The sequence below is a fragment of the Coturnix japonica genome, chromosome 10 (assembly GCF_001577835.2).
Source record: "Coturnix japonica isolate 7356 chromosome 10, Coturnix japonica 2.1, whole genome shotgun sequence".
In the NCBI taxonomy this organism is placed as follows: domain Eukaryota; kingdom Metazoa; phylum Chordata; class Aves; order Galliformes; family Phasianidae; genus Coturnix; species Coturnix japonica.
In genome coordinates, this window is record NC_029525.1 from 9068824 (window position 1) to 9091495 (window position 22672).

The 22672-nt window shown below is 38.1% G+C and overlaps 1 protein-coding gene across 3 annotated transcripts in view; it reads right to left on the reverse strand.

Moving 5' to 3' along the window:
* Nucleotides 1–22672, reverse strand: part of FBN1 (fibrillin 1) — a 136746-nt gene that overhangs the window by 70117 nt on the left and 43957 nt on the right. For all 3 annotated transcript variants that reach the window (XM_015872957.2, XM_015872959.1, XM_032446761.1), the window contains exons 6-13: nucleotides 20817–21014; nucleotides 17375–17500; nucleotides 13530–13655; nucleotides 9895–10053; nucleotides 6493–6660; nucleotides 5065–5205; nucleotides 4584–4703; nucleotides 1291–1416 (exon numbers count right to left, since the gene is read on the reverse strand). In XM_015872957.2, coding sequence (XP_015728443.1) covers nucleotides 1291–1416; nucleotides 4584–4703; nucleotides 5065–5205; nucleotides 6493–6660; nucleotides 9895–10053; nucleotides 13530–13655; nucleotides 17375–17500; nucleotides 20817–21014 — 1164 coding nt within the window. The remainder of the gene's footprint in view (nucleotides 1–1290; nucleotides 1417–4583; nucleotides 4704–5064; nucleotides 5206–6492; nucleotides 6661–9894; nucleotides 10054–13529; nucleotides 13656–17374; nucleotides 17501–20816; nucleotides 21015–22672) is intronic.

Here is a 22672-nt window from a genome sequence, read left to right on the forward strand (position 1 = left end):
CCTACATGAAAACCAGCACTATTTACTAGTTTCATGTAAAGAATTATACACAGTTACATTAAGGGATGGCAAAGTCCCATGCTCTTTACTGATTAGTGTGTGCAGATGTATTCCTAGGAACAAAACTCAATTCATTACAATGCCAGAGATGAAACTGTCTCATAAGTGGATGCAACAGACATTCTGGCAACATATGCAATGGAATTAAAAATGTTTTACCAGACTGCTGATGTCTTGGTTCTTATTACTATTAGCACATGGTATTTGGTGGGAAAGGAAGAAATCAGAATCAAGCTTTTTTCCAAATTATATTCATTTTCAAATGTATTTAGGCAATACAGTTCTGTAATTAGATATTTAAAAACTAACTTAAAGTGCTAAACTACATCTAAAAAAGAGTCAGGAAAAACAGTTTTAAAATGTCTGTCTCTACTAAGGATTAACAGAATCACTACTAGCACATAAAATCATTGGATCATAATGACATTACAATGTATTCAGAATCATGCTATTTTCCTTAATACTGCAGCTGTCTTGGACAGAAATTACGCTTCTAGACATAGTGTGTTTTCTTTTTACTTACAGGCTGTCAGACAAAAATAATTTATGATTAAAAAAAAAAAAATCGTGTATCTATCCCAACCAGGAATTTTGGCATTAAATCTTTGAGCTGAATCACTGAGATAATATTCTGCCAAAAATGTTTCTAAGAACAGTGCTTGAAATTCCTTTAATGTATGAATAGATCATTGGGAACCCTCCCAAGGACCTTGGGAAGCATGATAAAGAACATTCTTCTTTTTTCCCCCCTCTTTGCTAAAGGTCCGGGAGGTAGGAACACATCAATTATGTTTACAAATTTTTCTTAAAATGGTTTTTATAGGTCAGACCAGATTGCATCTGCATAAGACACTCTGCTAGTCACCCAGTTAGATCCCATAAAGCATACTGTTAAACACACAGTAAAATCAGGCAGCATGTGACTTGTGCTCTGTTTTAAAATGTGCTCCATTTTAAAATGTACCACTCCCATCAAAGAAACTGCATTTTGCGATAGTGGTATGTGCTATTTCTCCTGCTGGACAGACATCCTGTTGAGGTTTGCCAAGCCAAGGCTCCAGAACTGGCTGCAAAAGTCAGTTTACTTGCCCTCCCAGCAAAAGGTACTTAGAAATTCAGTTTCTTGCTCCTTCCCTTCCCCCCTACCAGAGGACCTTTTCTTTTTTATTGACATGAATAATGTCTTGCAACTGTAATTACCGATATGGAATCACTTCAGAGGAGTCTTACCTTCACAGTTTTTCCCATCAGCTGCCACTTGAAAGCCAGCATTGCACACACAGTGAAAACTGCCGTCTGTATTTATGCATCGTCCATTATTACAGATACGGCCATTCTGTAAACATTCATCGATGTCTGAAAGCCAAACAAAGAGAAAAATAATGCTTGGATTTTTTTCTTTTTTATAGTCAGGAGGAATTTTTCCCATTTCCCCATTCCCATGGTTTTAACCTTACATGGAAACTATATTCACCTGAGAAAGAAATTATTTTCATTTCCATAACCAAATGCTAAAGGTGTGGAAAATGTTCATCAGCTTGAAATTTCACATTGCTGTGAAAGAATTTCAGTGAACATTACCCTGCAGCTTGCTCAAACATGAATCAGACCTTTTTAACTGTTATTTTTTTTTCCATTTTCATTCACCATGAAAATGTTTTTACTGAAATTTAACTTAACAATAGCTAACTACTGAAGGAAAGACAGGGGAAGCTTGTTTTTGTAAGGTAGGAAGAGAGATTGAGATTTTCCCACTTCAGAAGATATTTCTCCTGCTTATTTTATATTTGAAACATCAGCTCCTCATTTCCCCCTCTCTGCAGGAGGTGCTTGGCAAGTGCTTTGGAGGACCTGAATAGTGATATCACACAAGGCTGGCAGCTCTCCCTCGCCTCCAAATGAGGGGAGAGGAGATGCTGAGACAGACTGTCTAGACATTTTTCAGATTGCTCAGTGTTCTCCATCAAGGCCTGGACCATCTCCCAGAGATTCCTGCACACAAGGGACTCTGTTCACAGAGATCTCAACCAGCCCATGCAAATGCATCTAATGTACAATCACATCTTCACAAATATTCGAGGGGTGCCCTTCTCCAAGCCCTCTTGACAGCAGGACACTGCTGTGCTTGAGGAAGGAACAACGGATGAGGTGTCCTCCAGCACTGTGCTTCTGATCTCTAAACAGGTATTTGAGGGACAACTGATGCTGCTCAAAATTTTGAACTTCAATTTGCAGCACTGTTGTTCTGGGAAGCTGCTAAGAAATCTATTAAAATAAGTGTTTTGCCAGCAAGGAAGCAGGCCAGCAGAGGCAAGAGCTGCTCAGGTGGCAGTGGCAGCTTGCATCTCTTGACATCCAGCAAAAGCATACTGGCTTGATAAATGTCTTCTCAATGGATAAACAAGATCAGTAACACAGAACGTGAGGCTTTTTCAGTGTTCTGTGCCTTTTCTTTTGTGGCACTTGGTTGTCTCTGAGCTTGGATTTAGCTACTCTGCCACCTGTATTCCTTAGGTTAGCAGAAATGCTAAATCATCTCAAGATTTTCCTGGCCTTTTAGTTTTTAAGGGCTCGTTAGGATCTTTTCCTTCCTGAATGGATAAAGATTTTATGCTAAAAGAGGGCAGATTTAAGTAAAACTTGAGGAAGAAATTCTTCAATAGGGAGGCACTGGCATGGGCTACCCAGAGAAAGCTGGGGATGCCTTACCCCGGGAGGCGCTAAGGCGCTAAGGCGCTGGATCAGGATTTAGGCAACCTGATTTAGTGGAAGGCATCCCTGATCATGGAAGGGGAGTTGGAACTAGATATTTCTCGCTGAAATATATGTAACTGCTGACACCATCAAACAAAGTTATGATGTGCCAGTGGAGGTTTAGGTTGGATATCAGAAAAAACTTCTTTATAAAAAGGAAATGTTGTTAAGCACTGGAATAGGCTCCCCAGGGAGGTGGTTGAGTCACCATCCCTGGATGTGTATAAAAACCATTTGGATGTGGGGCTCAGAAACATGATTTAACAGAGGGTTGTTAGGGTAGTATGGTTAGGTTGCAGTTTGACTTGATGATTTTGAAGGTCTTTTCCAACCTGAGCATTTCTATGATTCTATGATCTTATCCTCTTAGAAATGTCAAGTAGATTATAGCAAATACTGAAGTATTGACTCCTGTAAATTCATAACTAATAATAAAATTTCACTTCAAGGTCTATTTTAGAACCCTCTTCTGTATTTCAAAGTTTTTTGTGTTTGTTTTTTTTTTTTTAATCATTATTCATAGCACTGCTAGCCTTATTTATTGGAGTTTTCAATTAATATTCAATCCTAATTACAGTTTAATCAGTAGCTTGTAATATAGCCAGCAATGTTTAAGGAGCCACCTATCAGATTACCCTCCCAGATAACTTCAGAGCAAGGAACAGATAAATATCTGGTCATCAAGAAGTTTTTCGAAAGGGATGCAAGGAATACATTTGCATAAGCATATCAGCAAAGGCAACACTTATGTATGCAAAAAAATAAAACAACGTACAAAGTAGTCATGTAAAGAAATTTTAAAGCAAGTGTTGACTTTGGGAGGCTCCAATGCTATATGCATATTTTTCCAAACGCATCACACTAGCATTTTTTGTTTCCCTAAACTAGTCCTTCAGAAAACAAAGATTCTGCACGTCTTAGTACTTTCTGAACTGCCTGTCAAGCAAGCACAGTTCTCATAGATTGCAAAGGAACTGCTAAGTGACCACACTTTAATGCCATTAAGCTACTGGGCTTCTGACAAGCATGTGTTTGTGTAATGAATCAGTCAAATTAAAAGCGTGTGACAAAAATGACTCATGAGTAAATTCATCACCACCAAGACTCCACTTCAGCACTCCTTCACCACTAGTGAGCTGAGTTATGAAGATGCTTCTACAACTTGGCTGTTTGGCAGCAGTTAGCAATACTCCCAGCAACACGCAGCAGCAGTGCTGGCTCTGCACATCGCCCTGGATTGGAGTAAGCTTCTGTACCACAAATACCTTTTGGATTCACAAAGGAAAAAACACACTAATACAGATAACTTTCTTCTGGCTCTTTAGAAACTGCTTCAGAAAGCAAAAACAAGCTAGGATATTTCAAGCATCCAAATTTATCCTACTTCACTTAGACTCAGCATTTTTTATGGAATATCAAAGTAGTCATTCTCCCTCATGTTTTCTCTCATCATGGCTTAGTGATATAATGTTGCATCCACCTTTGCTGTCCAATTACTATTCCAGGACAATTTTGGAGCCTCAGAACCCTGATCACTGAGGAGCAATGCCACTCCTGCAGGAAGGCAAGAGGAAGAAGACCATGAGGACTGTTGTTGAACCTGTTCTTCAAAAATACCAAAAATGGGGAGTCTGCAGCTTCCCTGTCTGGCTCTTCCCATGCGCTGCTACTTTCTCATACCTTATCTAAGCTGTCATTGTTGTAGTTTACTTCGATTTCTTCTACCATGAATACAATAAAACAGATTATGCTATAAAACGGTGATTTACCTCGGCACTCTGTTCTAGTTGGTGTGCTCTGATACCCTACTCGACACTGGCACATGTAGGATCCCTGGGTGTTCACACAGTCTCCACTGATACATGGATTCTTCTCACATTCATCAACATCTGCAAAAAACAGTGTATTTTTATTAACACATTGGCTGAAAGACAGTCGGGTCCTCAGAGTTATTTTATTGTTTCATCGTTGGTGAAATAGTGTGCTGCAATCTAAAAGGAGAGGTTAATTCGGAATTCTTATATTTGTGTAACTCTGTGGCAAGTTACCAGATTTGTTAAATGCTGTTCTAAAGGCAAAACTACTCTAGAAATAACTTTGCAGTTGAAAATAGTTTTTGCCACCTTTTTAAATATGAAGACTACCTACTGTTACTTGGGTTTTTCTTTTTGAGGATGTTCTTTTCATATAAGAACTCAGAAATCACGTAGAAAATAAGAAGTTGATTACTTAAGGTAGAAAATATCATACCAATACATTCCCCTCTAACGTCCAGTTGGAATCCCTTGTTGCACTTGCAGCGGTAGCTCCCAGGAGTGGGAATACAATGTCCATTAAGGCAGAGATGCCGGAACAGCTGGCAATAGTCAGTGAAGTTCACCGGCAAGATCACTGAAACAACAGTTAGAAAAATATTTTAATAGTTCATCATAATCGTTTTTTTGTAATCTGCGATTTGGACAGCATTTTCCATAAAAAGTCAACAATTACCTTCCCTCACAACGTGACTTATGTTCAACAATCTGCACTGAAAGAGAGAAAGTAGCACTTTGTCTCTAAGAGATCTGTCTGAAAACAGCAACCACTGCCTTTTTCATTGTGGCAAATCTGACATGTTTTTCCTCTGTTGCAGAATAAAAGGAAAAGGAAGTGGAACCTACTCATGCCTAGGGGAAAAGTGGGTGAGTAGCACCCCAGAGTAGCAGAGTTGGAAGAATGGTTTAGTTATCTCTATTTCCAAAGACAGCCCAGTGAAATAGGGCAGGAATAATGCTGGAAGGTATGCCTATACAGTCTTTGGCAGACAGATGTGAGCTGGCTCTATTCATGCTCCCAGCTGACTAGAAGCAGTGCAGCTACGTCAGTGTAGTGTCAGGCCTGAGTTAGCATGCTTTGCCTCTTAGGATTATTAGCTCAGCTTGGTGCTGACCCAAGACTAAATAGCTTTAGCAGTGCCAGTGCAAATGGAGTCTGCTTGCATCTGTACAGATGGGTGAAACAAACTTCTGCTTATTTACAAAAGACTATGTGGTTACACCAAATGACTTCAGGTTGTACATGCCTACAGCAGACTGTATGTTCACTTAGTAAATTCCCTGAGACGGGGACAGAACAAAGAATGCATCATTATGCTGCTCTGGCTTCCTCCTTGCTCTAGGGAAATCTTACCGAACCCTGTGTATCACTAGAACAGTTCCTTCTTCCAATTGGGTTGGCTTCAGTACACACCAGAGTAATATTTTTATCTGTATATCTACTTGGCCAAGCAAGAGTGAAGAAAACAACCTGAAAGAAGCAGCTTGCTCACAGCCAAGCTCTTTAAAGTAAGTAACAGTTAAAACTTAAGAGCTATTCATGTTCCACAGTGTTGACACACAGCAAAGCTCACAATAGCCTTAAACAAAAAGTAATGTAACTGCTATAATACATACATCTTAGTACAGATAGTGAGGATGTAATGCTGGAATCCTATTTCAAGGAGAAAAACACTACCTATGAGGGATACTTGCTGTGAAATACACGGTAACAAGGCTATGATCAGAAGGATATCCAGCTAAGTGCCAGATAAAGTAAACAAAGATACCATGAGCTGAAGGGAATATACTGCTCCTGAGAAACATATTTTTTAAAGAAGCTAAATGCAAATGGTGTAGCAAAAGGTAAATATTTCCTTCTTACCATGAGGTGGTGGAGCCCGAGATGGATAGACAATTTCTGGCTGTGGAGGGACTAGAGGAGGGTAAGGACCAGGAAGAAGGGGTGGAGGAACGACCTCAGGACGGCCTGGAGGAAGGTCAGGTCTTGCTGGCAGCAAAGCAGCTACTGTGCACAATTTGCGATACTCATCTGAAATGTGAAAACATGGATGCTGTGTTAGACAGTTGCAGCATATCCCATTTTATCCAGCACTCCGCCTTCTCACAGCATTTCAAATAAACAACAACACATTTTAAACAATCTGGAAACCCTGAGCCTATATCAGTTTTCTTCATAGCAACAAGCTTTGTCCTGTGAATCAAATCATTAATCCAAAGGAGGATATTAATACCGCTTGTCAGAAGAGTGTTAGAAAAAAAGATAACAAAACTGACACTTTGGATACGAAATTTAACAGTGAGGCTGCGATCTGATCTTAATCTGATTTTAATCTTCAGATCTTTGATGAACTCAGTGAAAAGTTTACCTAAAGAAGGGCTTTTGGACATGATCCCATGTTAATTTAATACAAAGCTTGCCATAAAGTTAGAAAAATACTGAGCAGGGAAAAAAGCCCAGTTTCAACTGGATTTCTTAAAAGTTAGTCTCCTAAAACAAAGAAATATAAATATTAGCCAAGAGGCAAAACCAATTAGAGAATGAATACACTAACACTATTTCACTGTCCGAAGGAAGTTCGCCAGTAAAAGCAGAAACCAAACAAGGTACAGCCTAAGGAGCATAGGGAAAGAGAAATGGAGTCCAATCCACAGTAAATTCCTCCTTCCCCTAATGGGAAAATGATCTGTTTTTCTGTAAACAAAGAATATACTGAGTGTCATACATTCTTTTATTATCTCTGTTAGTGGCATCTGTCCTACTAACCCACTTTCCCTCCTGCCCCCAACTCTTTTGTCCTCGGGAAGTGTGGTTTTGGAAAATTTGATCCAAAGAATGCACAGAGAGTATCACAATTAAAGATCACATTTCCAGCTGACCTGATTTGTGGCCGCAATTTGTATATACACAAATTACTATTTGTGCAGACAGTATCTTTGAACTTTAACATTTTAAAGTTTATGGCATAAGAAGGGAATTATGAAAACAAAAAGCTAAAATGATGCATGAATTGCTGAAGCAATATAAAATGAGAACTGAAAAATACGTTCATTATTCAGAGAACAAGGCTGAATATTTCAGCCTTCTACACTTTTATCACACTTTTTTCCCCCCCACCTATAAAACATATTAGAAATTCATCTGGAATCACAGAGGCTTTTTAAATTAATGTGGTAGCCCAAAATTCTGCCCTCCCTTATTATTATCATGTTTATTTTAATGCTCATAAGCATCAGTTTGTTTTATATGTCAATTCATTTCCCTCTAGTGTTTCTTAGGGTGATTTTAATCTTTAAATAATTTTAAAGAAGATTTCATTGCATTTTATTTGTTTTGTTCTAGCATTCTATTTTGTCTAAGCTGAATCTGTTCCTAAGCTGAATCTGTTCTCTGTCAGTGGCCTATCTGTGACAAAACAGACATTCAGAACAGCAACTACATAACTGCATACACAAACCCCACTACACAAATGCTTGCTAATGATGGTTTTAAGAGTCAATTCTCTAATCATCCATTCTCTACAACCTACCAATCAGTCTCTGTGAAAGAAACAATACTGTATTTCTTTTCTACTCTAGACTGGTAATGCCCAATGTCCAAAGGAAATTCACCAAGAGCATAGGCCTTCCACACAAAAAGAAGTCATGGCCTTGGGGCTGCCCATTTATTGAATGGAATTAGCACACATGAAGGAACTGTTTAGGTGAGAATTGAGCATATGCATTAGTGGGTGCCTGAGACACCACTTTTAAAGTATTTACAGCATCAGTGGTGAACACCGTCATTCCACATAAACAATTATTGCCACGTTATGCAAAGAAATACAGTGCAAGCCCTTTTTACTGCAACTTTAATCTCCATGTATAATTTCCAGCCATAAACAATCTATTTTATAGTACCATCTGGTCTGCTGACATTGAAAATAGCATATTGCTACATATTCCCATTTCAGAACTAGAGTGACTCTGGGACACTGATACACTTCACAGGTAACATTAAATTCCTTATCTCGCTTTCTCAGGATATATTGAGGAATAAATGAACATGATTAAATAATGACAGCAATAACTTGCACATATTTAAGGCATTTCAAATAACTTCAAAACCTATTTGAAATGTGAAAGTTTGATCTCAATCAATATCTCAAGTCAGGACAAAAATTTGAAATATAACCATGATCTGAGAGACCCTGCCTGGATTTTTGCATCAAAAAGTCCTGGATTTTAGCTCTTCCTCAGTCATGTCTCAGTCAGCACCATGAGCTTAATCACTTCATTTGACCACCCAGCTTATTCAGCAGTCAGATATCAGTAATTAGAAAGTATGTAAAGAAAACATGGGTTGTCTCAGCCTGTTAAGATTGAGGAGCTGCCTCCTTTCTATTTCAGATGAATATCAGTAGATTGCACTGTTTTCATAGCATTATTTGTCAATCGTGGACATTTGAAATAGTTAAAAACTATTAGTAAGATAGTGTCAGAACCAGGAAAAGACCTTCCAGAGTTCTGACCTTAGATCCTTCATTATTACAGTTCCACTCAAGGGATTAAAATCAAGAATAACAGACACTTCCATATGTGATCTCTGATAATTCAGAGCTATATTGTGGTATTGTCATGACCTCAGTTCCTCCCTAAACCTTGCACCTCTCTTGAGCTTTGCCCTAGCAATCCTTAAGCTTCTTGTGTTCTTTCTTTCCAAAGCAGTCCTAAACAAACTCAAGGACATATTTCCTCCACTCCCTCACACTTAGTTTTGCAATATTTGCTAAATTCTAATCTCCTATTATCTGGGGATCCTGATACACAGCAAGGTAATAAAGTACAGCACTTTTTGGTAGCAGACAGAAATTATGTTCTTGGTCAAATTCTAGCACGGCAGCCCAGAATGCTAGTTTATAAAAGAAAGGAAACCCCAGTTGTCCAACAAGAACAAAATTACAGAGGGATCTATTAGAAGGCTCTTGAGACTAAAGAGAATGTTGAAAACAAAGCCCAAATCAGGTAAGGTCAGAATATCCAGGCTACACATCATCAGTAAGCAACAGATAAAGTCCTTTGACTATGTTTGCTTGCTGTATCCTGTTCTGAGCAACCTGCCATAAGAGACTCTTTGAGCAGTGGGATTGGATTAAATGATTTCCTAAGGTGACTTCCAGCCTCAGTTATATTGTACAATGGTGAAATGAAAATATTAGTGACAAAAGAAAATGACTGCCTAATTCAGTGCTTGATCACAGTCATAAAAATACAGGTGGATTCATACCAGTGGATCTGATTGGGCACATTTCAGGAGCGCTGGCTGCAGTAGAAGACCAGCATCGGCCGCTGTCACAGCAACATTGCATTTTGGATAAAGGCTGGGGGAGCTGATTGCCACAGCGCCCATTGGTCAGAGTAGAGAAGCAGTATCCAGGACGCACATCTACCAAAAGAGAGAGAAATGGATATGTAATCATCAATCCAAAGAGGAGTATGACTTTAAGAGAAAAGTCCTGCTTTACTTGGTTTCTTACACAATCTATCACATAGCACTTGCAATATCAAAAAAAAAAAAAAAAAGGCACAAAACCAGAAGAACATTGATAAAATTCTGCCTACTTGGAGTTCAATGCAGGTGAAATAGTTTCTGTGTGAACGCCAAAGTGAAACATGCAATGTCAGTGAATCAGAGAAGGAAAAAGGAATGGATATGCCTCAGTGTCTTCAGAGAAAAATTCCAGTGTAATCTCTATTAAAGATAATACCAGATCACTGCTGTTTACGCTTTGATTTGAAAGACATAGATATACAGCCATAAACTCAGCATTGCAGCTCTCAAAGCAGTAATTCACTTTTCATTAGTCATGGCTTCCCCAGCTGAAGTATGTCATGATTTGACAAGATATAGGCTTGCAGGCAAGAAAGAGCAATACAGCTTTAACTAGCGCCATCACATTGTTTATGGAGATGTGTTGGCTTCCTGTCTGAAGGGTGAGCACGTGCTGTACAAAGAACATCTCGTACCCGGACTTCATACAATTAGCTCTAACAATGTTGTACAGAAGATCCCCTACCTTAGAGAAGGAAGAGAAAACGTGGAAGGAAGTAAAAAATAAAAACAAAATAATCTTATGATAAATACAAAGCTCTGAGCAATTGTTAACAACAGGTCACATCACGTCACATTCAATAAAAGCTGAAGCGTGTTTTGATGCTACATGATAAAACCAGATCAAGTTTGTTTCTAAAATACACAAACATTTGATGTTAAAGGGTACTGGAAAAAGTTGCAGATACCACCTTACAATGGCAGATACCATTTTCTAAGGAAACAGCATCTCAGTTATACACAGCATGGTATATTTATCTGTCTGGTAACAGTGCTTCCCAGAGTTTACTAGATCATCTAGAGGATATATATATATAAATATATATGCATCTACTTTCATTTTCCTCTTTATACAGAGTAGAGGTGTATTTAAATGCTTAGTGTGATGGTGGAGATCACAGTAAGGAATGAAGTATCTAAGCAACACTATCATCTCCTGTAATCTGTCCTTCTCAGTTTTGGCCAATATGAACTTTTGAAACAACTGAAAGCATTGATAGGCAGAAGAAAAGGATCAGATGGGTTCTGTGCAAGCAAAAACAAAATAAACAAAGAACAAAGAACAAATATCTTTTACTACCTACAGATGTAAAAGCTTATCCCAAAACCAGATCATTTTCAGAATAATACAGTAAACTTGAGAGGAAAAACAGCAAATCTTTTCATATTCCTAATTAGTGATTTTCTTATTTAGTACTTTTTTTTTTTTTTTTCTGTTTTCATTTTCTGTTGCAGAAAGGAAAAGACACAAAAGGTCAAAAACAGCTGGAAACAACTTCTGTTTCAGAAACATAAAATCATTTTCAGCTTTTAAAATCTTAATATTTTTCACTAAAAAAGCACTGTACTTTAAAAAGACAAAAAAGTCCCATGGATATGGCTTTCAAGAAAAATAAGCTTGCTTTTTTTCTTTTTAAATACATACATCTAAAGCTAAGACTGAGATTTTTTTTCATAGCATTCTCCATATATTTGGTCAAGGTGTCCTACTTTTGTTCCTGCTCTCCAGCTCTAGGAGATAGCATTTTTGCTTTGTCTATTCTAATCTCTAAGGTTTGGAACAATGGAACTTTCAGTTCCCCCTTTGGATATTTGGCTCCATTTGAGTCCCATAAGGGATATATTTCTCAGAAGCACTTCCTCGTCTCTAACAGAATAGACACGTTCTGCTCACACTTTTCACTTAAGATAGACATGTTGTAATTGAATCAAGAGTACATGTTTTGCCCAGCTCTAATACAGACTCAAGCTCTATCCCTGTTAATATGGCAAGTATGTGAAGTGCCTTTTAGACATTACTCCAAAATATCTGTAGATAATTAATAGTGCTTCCCATTTAGCACGTTTTGCCTAGGACATGAAGCCAAAATTTTAATGATGGCTCATGGTCTGGCATATTACTTAACAAAGCCTGTAATCATTTAAATCCCCAATTCTTTAGTTAAACTATTTCAGATTGCAAATGCAGTGAGTAAAAAAGACTGGAAAAGTGCAGGAATGTAATGCAGTGTAATCTGTCTGAGATATGAGTATAAAAAGTAGAAAGAAAATAGCAACTGAGCTTCTCCATAGAATTTCTTTAGTTCAAAAAGCTACATAAATATCCTTTGTAAATAATAGCTACAAGCAGAAATCAATGATCCACAGTCACTTGAGAGCTGTTCATCTGGGACAATAAAAGCAATGTTCCATCAGCATTTTAAGTGAGCAGTATGCATCTAATCTACCAAAATGCTATTCCTGATCATTTCATTTCTCTTAATCTGCAAAAACAGAATGGCAATAGAATGTACTTGAATAGAATGTTTGAAAATTAATCATAACCCAAATTATTTCCAGAACTCTTGAGAGAATTATTATCACTTGGTACTTTTCTCTGTGAAATCATTTCTATTCAACTCATTCCCAAACAATTTTCTACCAAAGGTACTAAATACAGCAAGCTCTCTTGAACTCTGGTGCTGTCACTGTGTACAAGCCTTTTCAGGTTTGCAAGCTAAAACAAAGGAAATAAGAAGTCTTTCATTTGATTCCTAAATAATGACAATGATTGCTCAGAATTCAGCATTGGCAGTCAAAAAAAAAAAAAGAAAAAGAAAAAAAAAAAGCAATTACTGCATTAAATTAAGAGAAATTTAAAAAAAAAAAAAAGTAATAAGATACTCAACCTGCTGCAGAGCATGCTATGTGATTCCCAGAAGTAATGCACAAGTGAACTAACACCACTCTTTCATGGCTTTGGCACTGCTGTGGCAATCATTTAACTCACACAGTCCTTTGATAGCTAGTGTAATGTTTGAAAGACTGATTCTGCTGTACCACAGTGAAAACCAGAAAGAACAGCACTGCCACATCATCACCATTATGAAAACAGATCCAAGTGCCCCACACCCAGTTTATCACACTATTTCTTTTAGTGACAAATATCTGCTGCTTGGAGTGAGCTATCTTCGTTCTGAAGTGTATTCGCTTCTCTTAATGGCTACCGAATATAATATAGACTAAGCATGAATATCAAGTAGATCTGTTAATTAGGTTCTGCCTACTTTAAGATAAAAAATATGGCATGACAGAAAGATTCTAAAATGAAATACCAAAAGAAGGTTACAGCAAAAAGTGAAAGAGGGAGGAAGCATCCTGCAAATGGAAAAATTATTTCAGAATGCAGATATAGACACATGGTGGACTTCTATATAACAGGATTTAAAGAAGACGAGTTGAAATACATTTCTTGTACACTGTTACCCATTTCTGATGTTAAAGAATGCTCATGACACCTTCTGACTTATCATTTACAGTATACAACTCACCTATGCATTTTAAGCCATCTGGAGCTGTATAAAACCCTGGAGGACACTTGCAGAAGTAGCTACTGACTGTGTTTGAGCACTCGCCTCCATCACAGATTCCAGGAACGGTGCTGCATTCATCAATATCTTCAAGGGAAAAAAAAAACAAAAAAAAAGAAGCAGGGTGTTATTACTTATATTAGGCAGATAAGTGTTTTATAATTACTATTAATGACCCAACTTTCTGGCATGAGATCCTTATTAATTCACATAGTAAGAACGTGGTCATCAGTTTTGAACCAGGATCAGATTCTCCCATTATATATCTTAAACATGAGTAAAATAAAATCTAAGAAAATATCTGTAAATTGCAGAAAGAAAGAATGTTTGTTCTGCTGCTTGATAATGATGGATGAAAATCTCTAACTGTAGAAATTAAAAGCAAGAAAGCCATTAGCTCTTCAAACCGAATTCTGCACAGTAAGAAAATTAACATGGGGCCTGTAATGACTACAGTGATCGGGAACATAACTGTTATATCTTATGGTATCTTCAGCAGTACAGCATCTTCTGCCACCAGACAGCCAATGATTCAGTGCTGACTCGAAGGGAAGCACAGCACCTACTGAACTGTCTATCCATCCTACTGCACTTGGTTTCTTTTCTTGGAAATCCCCAGTAAAGCACTGACCAGCTGTGCAATTCAACAGGATTACAGATCAAAGTAGGATTGACTGCAAGCAACAAAAATTACCTTTTCTGTTTTTTACTTGTTTCTTTGGCAACAAAAAGGCTCTTAGGGGATTTCTCCACTAGGTAAATGCTCTGAAGTTCCAACAAATTTCTAAACAGAAACTGGAATATCCACCACAGAAAGCACAGCACATGTCATACCCATAATTCTACCCAGATTTTGTTAGAAATTTTAAAATAAAAGTCCATACCATGAGTGCCATCACTAACAAACCCATATACTAAACATCTGATCATAGCTACACACATAAACAGAAGGAAAGTAAAGGACTTTTTTCCACAGTTAAGAGTTTGAGTTGCATAAGGTCCTGCCAAAAACAACCTATGCTAGTCCTAATTGCTCCTTAATTACCAGCAGTAGCCTGTCTGTGATGTGTAGTTATTTTCCCCCTGGTTTCCAGTGACTGTCTTAACAATGCAGCTGTATCTACTTAGCAGTGCTCTCATCTTCAAGAAAGCTGGAGTCCAGCTGAGCTTAAAAACAGCTCACTTTTTTCCATGGTATAAAGGTAGGTTACTTCTAGAGCAATCAGTGACAACTGCCTGTCACAACCACCTATGATCACTGAGTAACTCTCCTGTTATGGAGAATCCAAGAATCCAGCCATAAACAATGGCTTCAGAGGATTCTATCCAAACTCTTCTCCAGAGATCTACAAACAGATAGACACATGGCTATAATAATGATTTCACCAACCACAAAAATTTTTGAGATGAAATAGTGCAACACCACCCAGTGCACCAAGGCAGGGAATGAATAATACTGTAGTCATTAAAAACGATTGTAGGAATTTAAATGTAACGCCTAAACTGGAATTTGGCCCCAACAGATGGGGGAACACCCGAAGTCCCACAGGCCCATTAATGAGCTTTTAAGCAAGTAGAGAGGATCTCTGTTCTGCTTCTCCTGTGAGGACAGTAATATAAAAGTTACCTATTCTTCTTTCCAAAGGTGAAGAATTGAGCTCTACTACCATTGTGGCCCCTCACCTTTGCAGAAGAGTAGAGGGAATGAAGTGGCATACAGACAGCTAAACTTCACAGTCCCATCCTGAGCTGTGCAGGGCTCTGGGCCCTCTGAGCACACATTCCTCCCCAACATCTTGCTAGTTGTCGTGATGTGGGTCACATTCCTCACTTGGGTGTGCAAGAGGGGTGTGACGTTTTGTTCAGTGCTACTTTAAGGGTGTTGCCAGAGCCCTGAGTCTGAGTGCTGTGGGAGCATTGCTAAGAGACTTCTGGCTCCTGCTCCAGGAATATACTCTGCAGGAGTCCCGAAAGTCTCAGTGACAAAAAATGTGGAAATTGAATTTTGGTCTGAATAGAGCCCTTAATTAACAGAGAAAAATGCAGTTGTAAATGGATCGTATTCAAGCATCTTCTGACTCAAATTCACCAGTGTTTATCTTAAACTCAGTTTTGCCACTGTTTATATAGTCTGACCTTTTGAAAAGCAAAATCACCACTCTTTATTTTCGGGTTGAGCCTAACCCAAACAGTATTTCACTGTTTATATTAGTGTTGACATTCATGTAAGCAATATTGTCATTATTAAGAATGCAAGTTTTATAAAGGTAAGTATACTCAGTGTACTCACAAATATGAATGCCACTCTAGGAAAAATTACTCCCACCAATCACCACCAAAAAAATTATATATTATAATATTTACCTCAACTGGAGGTATTTTATTTAAGGTAATTTAATGCAACTGGAAGAGGAATGTTGATATGAAGCAGTGAAATAATGCAACACCTAAAATCTAATTTTCCACCAGCTGTGCTAATAAAGAGAACCTAATCCAGCACATCTCTTTTTTCCTATCTTCTTCTACTCTCTCTCTGTATCTAATAATTTCTATCATGATCTTTTGTGAACTGGGACACAAAATAAAATGGTACAGCTAGTAAAGCAGATAGCTCCTAGTTCTAGTTCTTGGGCTCAGTCAACTATTACTTAACTGTTACCAACTGCAGGCTCTGAAGGTACTCTTCTACATGATTTAGCAATCAAAACTATTGTAGCAATGTTTATACAGTGCAGCATATGCAAGCCTACAGTTCTCAGTTTTCCAAGTATTAACACTTAACAAGGCTCATGTTCAGTTTTTTCTGTTCGCCACGTTCTTGGTACTTCATCTGCAGAAGGAAACATTTGCAATGTTGTTCTGCCCTGGAGTTGGCCTACCGTCTGCCAAAACCATTGGCAGTAAGTAAGAAAACCATGCTATGAACAAACTCTTCTGAAATTGCTTTCCCTAACCTGTAATTAAACTATAATGTTTTCCTTGAAATTAGAAAAGGTGGTGGATGCACACCTCACTTTCAAGATCACCTTAAATTCCTGGTGGTGGTGGTGGTTCATTATTTCAGCTATTGAAGGGTTTAATCTGCAAGATGCTAAATGCTTGTCAAGCAATGGAAAATTCTCTGGGGACAGTCAAGATTGCAGAATCTATGCCTGATTATTATATTATAGAGAGGAAAAAGTAGTAACAAATCACACTTAAAAATTTGCAAGAGTCTGTAATCATGCAGCCCAAATTTTCATAATAATATCTAGTACACACTCCTCTTTCAAATGAGGACTAGGGATAAGGAAAGATAACTTTTGTCCTTCTTAAACATCTGCAAATATAAGGATAAGTTTAGAGCTTAGTCCTGCACTCTGACACTTAGTCAACACTCAGCAGTATCCAGCTCTCATTAATGTCAAATTCAATTTAATTGAGTATGTGGGGATGTGTGGAATCTTCTACTCACATACACTTCTTGCTTAAAAGATACTCACACAGAATGGTGTCTCAAATGTTTCTTAAGAAACATATCAGTTAAAAACATTTTTTAGTTTTAATGTTTGTTTCAGATGTATCTTTAAGTCTGTAAAATGTTACATGAATAAAAGGTTGGGAAAATTTGGAGGGCTAATAAATAAGATTCTCTGGTTTAGAAGGAGAAAGGACAACTATCCATATTATCTATTATCCATGTGAAGAACTCATTTGCATATTCAAGGAAAAATAGTCTGTAAAGTTTGTTACAGACTTGTAAATAAAATTGGCCCCCAAAAGACTTCCCTCCTCTTCCTTTGGAAGAAAGTTCTGAAAGTTCTTACCATCGCATTTTTGTGTCACTTCATTAAACTTGTGTCCAGCTGGGCATTTGCACTCAAAAGATCCAACAGTATTAATGCAATTTCCCCCTTGACAGATCCCAGGGATAGCTTGGCATTCATCCACATCTATCATATAAAAAAGGAAAAAAAAAACAAAACACCCACTTTTAATTCATTTCTCATGAACAGCCATAATAATTTGTCTACATATAAATTAAAGTAAATATGCCTAAATCCATTATTCACCCATCATAATATTATGATACTTGCTTGTGAAGACAGACACTAATTTTGTAATTACTCTGTGCAAAGTATGATTAAGTACAGTACTCTAAATATTTTCTGCAAGAAATCATATGGTTATTATTGTTACAGACATTAAACATCTAACTGTTATTGCTTTGTTTTTGCAAAACATCTGGGGAATGGTGATGCAGAGAAGATAGCCTGCTAAAACCCAGGTTCCTTTAAAGAATCTGAAGCTGGGCATTCAAAATCACTTGCCACTCCGAAAATCTTGGCAACTCCATATAGCACATAACCAAGTGTGCTGGCCACTTAGCCATTCAGGAGCCCCAGCTGAGCAAAGGAACAGTGTGTAATGTGCATGATGAATGCCTCATACAGGGAACTGCGCAGTTGTTATTGATGGAAATGATTAACTCTTCACTGTAGTAAGATCAGCATCACGACTTCAAGTTGTGGTTAGGATTTGACTCAAGGAGTTACACAGCCATAATTAATATATCAAGAGGCATTATTAATGATCTATTTAGACATTCATAACTGCCTTTTTTCTTTCTAACTTTTCCCTTTGTTTCTCTCCCTTTGCTTTTAATTTTCACTTAAGATAACTGAATGACAATGAAGATAATATAGGGTAGGTAGGAAGCACAAGACAAATATTTTCAAGTTTCTGGCCTGACAGCTATTTTAGAGCAACATATGTATCATCACTAAGCTGCTGAAGTGTTGCTATGGCTCAGTAATAGCCACAGAAAAGAGACTAAAGGAGGAGTGACACTGCAGAAGGAGACAGCGGAGGTCTGGCTCACACACCCCTAAGGGCAGCCCTGTGCCTGCTGCTCCCTAATCCTTTGGGAGCAAACAGAGCACTCACCACTCTCCATCCCAAACCGCTGTGCTTTCCATATCTCCCCAGGGTTTACTAGCCACTGCTGGCAAAATCCAATTTATTGAATTCTTGGGCTTCATGCTAGGGTCAGTTTCTACACAGGAGAGAAGCTGAAGGAGATGATGCCTTTAAATCTCCCTGTATAATTCACAGAGAGACAGCTGTAATGTGTCTTCCAGCCTGAAAAGCAAAGTATTATGTCTGTACAAAAGGCCAAGAAGCAATTTCCCTGGGAGCCACAAGTAGGAAGTTTCAGAAACGCCAAGGGGCATATCTGTACCACATTGCAGAGCATTATGTAAAGATCCCTCGGCTGTCTGAACCAGGTCGGGAAGCAGGACAGCAGTCAAGAGCACTGCTATGCGTGCATTACCTGCTGTGCTGGGAAGCATAGACAAGCAGCACAGCTTTAGCACCCACCAACAGCCGCACTGCTGCAGGGACTCAAGCTAAAGCAATATGCTGTGCTTTAATAACAGCCGTCAGGCCAGACTTCACAGCATTGTAATGAATTTAAATGAAAAAAGTAGAACTCATGCTCCTGAGTCATGATGTCTGTTTCAAAATCCCACCTTTTGGCTTTCATTTTTGTAGTTTGTATCTTTAAAAAATCTCAGCTGTAATATTAATTTAACTTGCAGCCAGCCAGCCAAAGTCAAACTTTGGGCAGTGATGCTCTATTTACTTTTTATAACAAACTTGTCCTCCCCTCCATTTTATTTCTTCTGATTTCTCCACACAATAATAATGGTTTCTTTTCTACTCTGAGATTTTATTTAATCTGCTTTTCTTCAGTTAGATTGAATATAGATGTGAAAGCCTGAAATGTCCTCAGTCTGAATGGATGTTATCTGATTTCAAAGGGACTGGATTTAGTACAATTGCATGGAAAATAAGGCTGATATGTAGTTCTATAGCAGATCTGTTGAAATTATGAACACATTACAAGAGAAAACTGGAAAGTACAGGTCAAACACACAGGGCCAAAATTGTGTTGGCACTGCGTATGAATTAGCATAAATGTATCCGAATGCGAAGAAACGTGTAGCAAGCAGAAATAGCCTTATTGTGAACTGCACAAAACCAGAGGAGAGGTCGCTGCACCTTTTCCATGACAGGAATATGTGGGATATAACTAGGTGTGGCATGAGGTCAGGGGTGTGGCCACTTATTTATGCACATAAGATCTCAAAACACCAATTTACAGATTTCTACACAATTTAGTTCTGACCTTTAACAGTGAGAGGGGGAACAGAATGGCTGGGGTCAAAACATGTGCAAGTCACGTGGCACACACAAACATGCCCATCTTAAAGTTCATCTTGTCTATCTGCATGCACCAACCAGGACTTGGCCTGTGACAGATATCTACATTTTTTAATACAATGGAATGCCTTGAAGTCCTTTCATAGGAATTTCACAATTAAATCAAATTATTAGTAGATTTATAATCTTTATCTCCTCTGTTTTAAAAAAAAATACTGCAACTTATTAGAAAATGTTATACAGATCGAAATAAACTAGTCCCAAAGATACGGTCCTGGGAATTTATAATGCACATCAGTTTAATACATAGCTGCCCCTGTTAACTTTCTCCTGTTTCCTGCCAGACATCCAGACAATAAAAGAATTTATACAGCTGGAAGTATTAGAATAAAAGCCAAAAGCAGTGTAAGGACTTTCTGTGGTAAGGCATGCTCAGAAAGAAGTAAGCAACATCTGGGTGGATTTTACGATTTGAAACAAATGCAAATGCATTTCCAAAATTGTATAAAATATATTATAAGTAAAATAAGGCATTTTAAATGGCACAGCACACGCTTTTCCCCAGGATGAAACAGTGTAGCTTGAGAGGTAAGATGCCCAAGGCAAATCCAAAACCAACAAATTTTAGCTAAAAAAAAAATATATATATATATATATAAATCCCCCCACCAGTTAAATAGAACAGTATTGCCACGGATTGATGCATGTTTTGAGTGATTTCTGAAACAGAATACATTCCTCCATGGAATGTCTGAGTGGTAAACTGAAAAACATCGTCACAGAACCAAGGGAAAAGGCTCCTGGCAGTGAGAAATTCATTAAGATGCTGGCTGCTCTCACATGACCTAAGTTACTAATGTACTCACTTGAACATCAGGCACTCACTGAATCATGAAGTAATGCATTTGACAATGTTTTTCCATACTTCACACATATAGCCAAGAATGGCTTAGGACAGGTTATTCACAGCAGTGTAACTCAATTAAGATTAATCCAGTAACAATTTCAGCAGCTTTTGGGGAAGTTTTGCTGTTAACTTACCTTGACAGGCCCCAGTTCGAATGTTTGGAATGAAACCTCGCCGACAGGGATGCGGCTGGGCAGGACACATTTCACAGGGGTGGCCCCACGCTCTCCCAACCGTTGCGCAGCAAAGGGTTTTTGTGCAGACTATTCCACTGAGCTGTCCCTGGCACATCTGGTTCGTTACCAAAGTGAAGCAAGGGCCAGTCCTGTAATCTGTTTCAAAGACAGGAAACATAATGAGCACCACAATAAAAATTTGTAATGAAGCAAAGCAACAAGATTCAGGCAATTCTTTTGCACATAAATATTTCTGACTACCCCAGCATTTTTACTTAGCAGTGCTCTACTAAGGGTTTTTCTCAGATTTACTTCTCATTCAAATCCATGGAAAATAAGCTCCTCTACCAATACACTGTGACTATTTTACCAATGGAATTATATATTTAAGATTCTCCACAACTCCTTTGCAGCTTGGTTTAATACCTAGTAACACTATCTGGACAGTCTTTACACTAGCTCATTTTAAACATTCAGAACATTCATTAAAATAATACAGATAAAAAGGTTAGGATGAGTTTATTCCCACAAGTTATTCTCAAATGAATCTCAAGGGATGCAAATACAGATTGCAGAAAGTTTTTTGAGGACAGTTTTCACTGTTATTCAGGCATATGCTGTACCAGATATGTGGGTAAGCTTTGCCTACAGCTGAAAGGAGGGCATGTGGAACACATCTGCTTTGATTTGTTTATGGTAGGACAGGCCACTTATCCAACAGAAAGAATTAAACTAAGATGTTAATAAAACACTAGTAGACTTTATTTTGTTCCATTCTCCAAGGGCAACAACCAAATAGTGGTACTGCCAACTACTGCCGTCTCCTGCACATCCGGGGTGCACACTACAGCTAATTCTTTGTGGGTGACCCTAAAATGTTTTTCTGTTACACAGCACCCGGACAGAGTCCAGCATCCTGTGAGCACAGCCAGCAAATTATAAACCTGATGTTCGTCTGTACTGAAATAGTTACCAGCTGCCTAAGCCAAGTTCACTATGCAATTCACACCGCCCTGTAGTGATGACATCATGAATTCCTTCAATTTTCATGCCACTTCCAAACTTTGTTAACAGTAACATGTTTCCATTAAACCATTGGTATAAAGTGTTAAAGACTGAACGTCTTTCCCTTCTGCCAACAGTTCTCTTGTTAGACAAGAACTCCAGAATCGCTTCCCAAACCAGGGACACCTTGAAACCAACCATTTAATGAATCTTTATTCCATTCCAAGGACATAATTCTGTTGACTAACCAAGCCACTCTTCAACATAATAAGTAAAATGGCTTACAGCAGTTCTATATGCCACCGACACTGATATTGTAAAACTTATATAGCCAGTGCTACAAAGCACTGACATGGGATATGAACTTAAAATCTTAATTTCCAATGTTTGATGATATTTCTAAAGCAAACTTCAGCATGTGCAAGTAACCTTCACTATGGCAACAGTCATGGTTGTCTAACAATTTTATCTGCCTCTTCACATATTTCTTAGCTATTTCTACAAGGGAAGCTCAGACAACTGAGAAGACAGATGAAACTCTAAAAGCACTTTAATTTCAGCTATGTCAGAAAGAGCAAAAGGGCAATGGAGTGAGGGTAGTGTACATCATGTGAGAATCCAGTTTGTTAAGTCCAAGGGAAAGAATCAATCTGCATTCTGATCTACTCCTTGTTTTAGCCATAATCAGCAAATAATTTTTGTTATCTTCACAAAAGATCCTTTATATTTCTAAAACCATCAGAGAGGTTGCTGAAATATGTAACTTTGTCAGACTTAGATCAAAACTAAGCACAGCAATAAATACCAAT